This window comes from Thalia democratica, chromosome 5 (assembly GCF_965202585.1).
Source record: "Thalia democratica chromosome 5, ktThaDemo2.hap1.1, whole genome shotgun sequence".
NCBI lineage: Eukaryota > Metazoa > Chordata > Thaliacea > Salpida > Salpidae > Thalia > Thalia democratica.
The window spans coordinates 42,168,563-42,176,427 of NC_139169.1; the positions used below are offsets into that span (position 1 = coordinate 42,168,563).

At 30.2% G+C, this 7,865-nt stretch overlaps 1 protein-coding gene across 1 annotated transcript; it reads right to left on the reverse strand.

Annotated features, from left to right (window-relative positions):
- Positions 1-5,376: 5,376 nt before the first annotated feature.
- On the reverse strand, positions 5,377-6,690 carry LOC145836554 (uncharacterized). Its single transcript, XM_082944348.1, has one exon. The coding sequence runs from the start codon at positions 6,688-6,690 to the stop codon at positions 5,377-5,379; it is 1,314 nt and encodes a 437-aa protein (XP_082800474.1).
- Between the last annotated feature and the right edge of the window lie 1,175 nt (positions 6,691-7,865).

The window sequence follows — 7,865 nt, forward strand, 5'->3', positions numbered from 1 at the left end:
ACTTGACTATTTTTTTTTAAATAAATGTATTTGTTAGAGCACTTTTCTGTTTTTTAAATGAAAAAAGGACTAAATACTCAATTATTTAAGTAAAAATCAATTTTAAAAACAGGTTTAAAAAACTTAGTTAGGAAATTATAAAATATAATTTTACAACTAAATATAATGAATAAAATTTCTTTTTTTAATTTTTCTGCACTCACTTTCAAGTGTTTACAAATATACATTATGAAGTTATGTAGCTTCTGTGTTTGAATGTAAGAAATAAATTTATTTTGGTAAATTCCCTTGGGAAAACAAAAACAGCTAGAATAATTAAGCCTTATACTTATAACATGTCTGCACCTAACCACTATGCTTACTTGTCCTAACATTTTGCCTACTGGAGGACCTACTACTTAGTGTTCTATTAGGCCCACTAGTAATGTCTAAATCATTCCGTCACTAAAACAAACCAAAAACGGAAGCAAACAAAAAAATATCAATATAGTGAGTATAGGAGTTAGCTGAACAAACGTTCTTTAAAAAAGTAAGGTTAGTATCGGTCACGAAAAAGCATTTTCTTTATTATCATTTAATCACTGTTTTTCAAGTTTAACATGCTCATTGCATTTTTTTTAAATAAAAACAATCAAAGAGTTTAAAGCATTAATCTTTAATCAAAACAATTGTACTTTCCGTGTTCATTTGCTAAAATATTTTTAAACTACAAAATCCACCTTTGACACAACTCTATAAAAGATTCAACAGAGTCTTAAATTATCTTATGTTTACATTTATTTTAACTTGATGCGGTCGGTCTCGACCAATTTCAATTAACGGTCAGAAAATCAAGATGCTCAAAAATATTTTGCATTAATTTCCATCTTCGTGCGACAAGAAATAAGAAAACTATGCTTCCTCAATTTATTATCTTATAAAAGTTTAAATAAACACTAAGTAAATTTTCTTACAATCATTAGGGTTAATAATTTAAAAATAATAGTAATAATATATTAAAAAAAAATCATTTTCATTAGAATTTTCAAGTTTCCAATTTTTCAAGTTAAGATAGAAATTATAATTTAAAAAAATACTAATTAACTTTTAATTTCAAAACTAAAAATCACAATTTAAATTGGCTTAAAACCACAGTTTTAGACAATTCTCAATTTCATTTAGATAAATTTCAAGGTATAAACATTTTATTTATTTTTTTTTTTAAAGCTCTGAATTCAGTTTTTTTCTTTGACTCATTATATGAATATTAATTCAATTCGTTTTTTTAAACTAGTACCAATTTTACCTAAATATACTCTGATATGCTTGAATTTTCGAACACACAACATTTTTGTTTTTGTTTATATTCTTCACGCATGAATAAGTTTTTAGATAACAGTATAAATAACTGTCATTGTTATATGCAGTTTCATATTTTATTTTTTGCTTGAAAAGGTCGCAATCTCTTGCCACCGGTCGCGAATAAAATATACAATTTGCATAGATCTATTTAATTTCAAAGCTATAAAATAACGTTTTTTTTTTATATTTGAATATAACAACTAGCGGGCCTGCAAGTACATTAAGAAGTAGGGTAACTAGTAGGCCAAGTGGTAGGACAAATAGTTGGCATAATAGTAGGAATATGCAAAGTTTTAAAAGTTTTTGAAGTTTTTTGTATTAACTATACGGATAGTTGTTATACGTTCGAGACTACATGAAGAAAATGTTTGTTTTTTATTTAACAGTTTTAAAATTATAAATTAGTTAAAGCTATTATATTCATTTTAAATTAAGACGTTTCAATTTTTTAAGTACTTCTTAAGGTGTTTGATATTCATTTTTACAAAATATTATAAAATGAAATTTAATTTTATATTGAGATTTTAAGAAAATTTGTTAAGTGTTTAATAAAAATAAACAAATAATTAATAAATAAAATGTTTAAAATAAGTCATTTTTACAGTAAGAAAGTTTAAGAAAACATAACTTTGTTATTTCTTGTCGCACGAAGATGAAAATTATTGTAAAATGTTCCCATCATAAGTCTTGACTTTCCGACGGTACATTCATATTGGTCGAGATCGACCACCTTTAGGAGATGCATATGTAAACGTAAGACAACTTAAGAAACTTCTGAGTTTTTAACAGATTTGCGTCAAAGGTTGATTTTTTTAATTTTTAAAAATCGACAAGTAAACATGTACTGTACAATTTAGTTGTTATTTAAAGTTCTTATGCTTCAAGTAATTTGATTGTTTATTTTTTTTTCTTAATCAGCATAGAGCTTGTTGAACTTAATGAACAGTAATGAAATGATAATAAGGGAATTGCTTCCTTGTGGTTTTTACTTACTTCTCTTTTCATAAAGAATTATTTAATGTCAAACTAAAGTAAAGGTGTACAACTTTTTGAATAAGTTTAACAAACACAGCTGTAAAACATTAACAGCAAACAAAACTATTAGAAAATACTCTCAATTATAAAATTGTAAAGCTTCAATTATTTTTTTCTAAGTCGTAAAACATTCATCTGCATAGGGTATATACAAAATTAAAATAACTTTATCTAATAGTTTACAGTTACCAGTATAAATGTCTAATTTTGTTGATAATGTCCTGGACATGACATTAAACTGTTCTGGTGTACGACTCGATAGCTAAGAGGTTTTTTCGTACATTAGGTCGTTGGACCAAATTTTTGAGCGTATTTTTGTCGTTCAATTAACAATACTAATAATAAATAAAATATAATATTCATACATATCGCTTAAAATATGTATTGAGAAAAGTGTTGAAACAATAAGTTTGCAAGTGTAGGACACTTATGCAAAATCTTATTTTGCCTTGTGTCCAAACTTTTTTAACTTAAAGAAATTAATGTTAATCACTTGATATTATATTTTTCCTTTAAAAAAAACAACAAATAATTATAGTAAAACTAATTCCCGAAAAAAACATTTTTCACAAACAAAATAAGTGCTAGTTAATATGATTTTTGTCTTTGATTTCTTGATTGAACTGGAAATAGCTTGTTTATGGGTGTGGCTAAGGGAAAATGAGAGAATCAAATGATAGATCAAGTGATCTACAGTCCAAAGTCCAGGAAAATGAGAGAATCAAATGAGAGATCGCGTGATTATTGGAAATTCTAGAAAAAGAATCGAAAAACTATAAATACGCCCAATCAGAGCGTGAAGCAGGTCATTTACCTCGAAACAAGCACGAAGCGACACTCTGCTGCTCGCAAATTTGAGCGTTAGCCGCCATCTTGGAAAAGCTAGCTAATCTTTGGAAAAACCTTCTCTTGGCGCTCTGAAGATAAGTCGCCATCTTGGAAAAGCTAGATGACATCCGAGAAACCCTTCTTATTCAACAACGTCGACGGGGCGAACAACTCGATTTGAGTTGTTAACGTGCCATACTCATAAGCCTACGCATACTGTAGCAGACAACTTCTTTGGATCAATTTGAACACTGAATTCCACGATTGAGTCCTCAGCGTTCAAGGAAACAAACTTAAACATTTATCTTATCGAGCAAGCCCACACAGACTGTGGCGTCAACCTTAGCTACACTTCTACGAACAAGTTGTTTTCGTACTTTTAAATAATTCTGTCGTAATATTTATACATATTTATATTATCGTATCTACTTACTATTGTACTTGTATTGTAATATTTATACATATTTATATCATCGTGCCTATTTATATTGTATTTTATCGCCACGCTCCGATTACGGAAAGGAAACGAAAGAAGATCAAGCCACGTTCATCAAGATTCTGTAAACGAGACGGACCAACGTCGAGTGCCAGAAACTGAGTGACCGGAGACCAGTGACACGTCAAGGAGGGAATCCAGAGCACGTTTTCCTTCTAATTGTTAACTTTAAGTGTTTAGACTTATTGTGAGCTGTCATTGCGTTTATTTGTACATAATAAAACAACATTACTTAGTTTTATTATATTTGGTTATAAAGATTATATAGTTATGTCCTTAAAACCCCTAAAAAAGGCATTAGTCTTGAAAGTGCCACGCACACATTCGTGCACCGAAATGAATTGTTCCGAGACTACTGCTAATCTGGAATCTGATGAGATTGTCGAGCCTGAGACCGAGGCAATTTCGAAGGAAACCAGTGAGGCTACTAGTCCGGGTAACAATACAAGAAACTGATAAAATAGAAAAAATCTTACAAAAGGAAGATTAAAGATTAAAAGGAAGATTTGTAATTTTTAATTTAACTGGCTTAATAATATTTTCAAACAACTTTAGTTAGATTAACTATATTTTGTTAATTTTCAGCTTCAATATTTAATTAATTTCAAAGGTAACAAACTATTAATTTCTGTTAGGTTTAACTTTTAAAAACTGAAACAGTATAAAAAGTAGTTTCATAAGAGTATTAAAGGAGATAACTATTAAATTAGCTGTCAACAATAAATTAATATTATTAGTTTAATTTATGTAAGCAGTATTTAGAACTATACTTCTGTTTATTTTTTGAAAATAATTTAATAAACAAGTAATATGTTTAAGCGTTTTATTTAATGTGTCATATACAATATAGTCTACATTATACGACTGTTTTAAATTCTAAATAATTAATGTTTTTTTATTTCTCAACTTTTTTTTTGACGTTTACCGTTTGTAAGTTTGTATAAAAGTTTAAAATAATGATTACTTTAGTATGTAGGTTCTAGGGTCTTTTGACTCTAAAATTACGTGCTACGAAGTAGAGTGATTATTAAGTTTAACAAAACGTTTAATATCATAAAGTAACCGTTACATAAACTTAACCAATGTTTAAATTAGTAAACAAATTTTAATAAAAATAAATAAACATCAAGTTTTACTTTACGTCAAGTTATGTTTCTTTTTGTATTTCAAGTTTACTTTTTTTATTTTAAGCAAAAACTTGATATTAAACTTTTAAAAATACAAAACAAAAGAACAGACAGTACGAACTAAAAAAAAATTTAAATGAATTTTTTTTTACAATTTTTGCCATTATAAAAATAAAGATATTTCTTAACTATCATAAAAAACATAACTGTTGTACTAACTTGCAAATATTAAGTGTATTTACTAAATAACTCTCGCACATAAAAGGCTTTATATTTTAGTGGTTGAGTCAGGAACATGTTTGATTGGAAGAAACATTTTGAATGTTTACTTTTTAAGAAACAAAAAAGAAATTTCAAATAAAAGAGTTGTTGACAAATACTTTCGCAAAATCGTAGAAAAATCTAATAATAAAATGTTAAAAATAAAAATATGGATGTAAGTAAGTAGAACTAACACATTTAAGTTTTAGCATTTCTTAATACTTTTAGTAAGAATTTTTAATCATTTAGTATAAAGGTAAAATTTATATATTAATTAAGTAAACAGTTTTACCAATTGTGCGGGTTCAGCACTTCGTTTTGCACCTCGCGAAACGACGAGTCCCCCCACAAAACCTTCCTAGCAACCTCCCCGTACGAAGTGTTCAACACTGCGAACTGTGTCAAAGTCCTCTTGCTGTCATACTCGTCCATGAACCTGGCGGTCAGGTGGACGGTGTAGTGCCTGGACCAATCGAAGAATCCATGGTGCAGCATCTGGAACTTGAGCCAGTTGGGACGCATCATCAGCACCTCCACCACGTGGATTTCTTCAGGGAAGAGCTGCCAGAGGGCCATGGGGGTCTGCGTGCTGGTGATTCCCCAATGTTTGTCTTCGAAGTTCTCGTATTCCTGGAACCACCTCTTCAGAAACCAGGAATCCCTGCTAGCCAGCACCGCGCCGTTCGCAAGCGAAATGTGCGACTCCTCCCCCAGAACCATGTCGTGCCTTCGCAGGCCGTCCAGGCACCTCATCACGAGAGTGTCCGAGTCCAGGTAGATTCCGCCGACTTGCAACAAAACGTGGAGGCGGGCCACGTCGGACCGGTGCTCCACCTTATCGACTGGGTTTCCGAAAATGGACGTCGGCGCCGTTTTGCTCACGATTCTGAGTTTTTTCCCGGCCGCGGTTCTGAAAAGGCGCCAGTACCACCCCGTCGGCTCGCAGTCGGTGTGCAGCAGGATCAGCTCGGGTTTCTGATGCTTTATAGCACTCAGCATCGTCAGGTACGCGGAAATCTTGTAATCGTGGCATGAAAAGCTGACAAAGTGGACTATATTCGGAACTTTTAACGAATTTGCCTTAAGTATTTCTACTACTTCCGGAATTTTTAGCAAGTCATCGTCTCCGTTTTCTTTTCCAAAAGTTGTTAATCTTTCAAGCTCATGTGTTATTTTGTCCTCGTTTATTGTTTTTTCTGCGTTTTTTACTAATATTAAAGGGTCTGGCCTTAGTTCTTCTTTCGATTCTTTCGAGAACGGCAGAATAACACAGCGCTTTTCTTTGCAAGCTTTAATTTCGGGATTCGCGTATCTTTCTAAAAAATCTCTTTTAACAGTCTTTGTATGTTCAGTTAAGCTAATTGTTGTCCAAAAAAACCTGCTCGTGTAAATTCGTAAGTTTTTTAAGCATAATGTCTCTAGGTACTTATTTTGAGGCAATACTTTCCCGTTGTTAAACTGGTTGTAGTTTAAGGTTGGCGATGTAAACCGAGCTTTTAGCATCGCATCAAACTGCGTTGGGGATATACTTTTTGGTACCAAACACATTTTGTATGAGCTCTCTTTGTCAGTAAGAGCTTTAAAACTCCCCGAAGCACCCATTTGGTAAACAAATAATAGAAAAACCGTCACTAAAAACAAACATAGAACTGGTTTTAAGCTTAATGAGTTTTTCATTTCAATATACGTGAAAGTGATGTTCTGAATGCAACAGGAATAAATATGACTTTGCAGTTTGTATTTTAAACAGTAAATTCCATAAAACTTATATATACTGTATAAAAAATAAAGACAGAATTTAGTTAATAAACATATTTCTTACTATTATAAAGCAGTTTTTGATTTTATTTACTATTTATTAGTTACCTTATCCTATTTAAAGTAAACTTAATTGATTATTGGTCTATTAATTATGATGAATAACCGAAAAAGATAGCTAACCTAGGTTTTTAACTTGTTAACTTACATATTTCATTAAACATGACAAAAATGATTAGATATTGTATTTAACTTTTTTTTTTACATTAAAACACATCATAAATTTCAATGTAAAAGACTAAATGTTTAAAATTTTTCCTGTTGCTTTGTTCGGCAAAGTCTTATCTATAAAAGAAAATAACTTTTGCAAAACAAAAACTTATTGTAAGTAAAGTATATAGTCTTTTTCAAAAGCTCCTTGCAGACAGATAATCATTTAAATAAAAACTTAAACCTAAAGTATTTACAAGCTCGATAAGAATAATTACTAACTAACTTAATTAAACTTGTAGCAGTACTTATTTATCGTTAGTTTCTGAATTAAATGCTTAATTTGTCTTTAAAGAATTTCTTTTAGTTGTAGCTTTTTTTAATTTTTATCATGTTAGCTACAGCTGCATTCTGATATTTTTTTAGTAATTTTTCACAATGTTTAGTTTTTGATTATTATGTCACTATACAATAATAACTGTTTTACAAATGTTCACTACATATATTGTTTGAAATATTTTCTGAAAAATTAGTCAAAAGTCTGGAGCCGGTGGCCTGTTTAAAGTTATTTAGGAGATTAACTAGAAAAACTTCTATGCGGACCGGATTTCTTATATAAAATTCTTCGTGGATAGCCGTAAAGAAAACAATTGTTTGAAAGGATTTTTTAATTAAGTGATCATTAAATAAGCACTGCTCTTTACTAACAATTGAACTTATTGCACATTTGTAAATATTCATAAAGCTAAAAAATGTTCTTCTTCGTTAGAGTTGTTTTTAAATTAAAATTTCACTGCGGGCCAGAGATT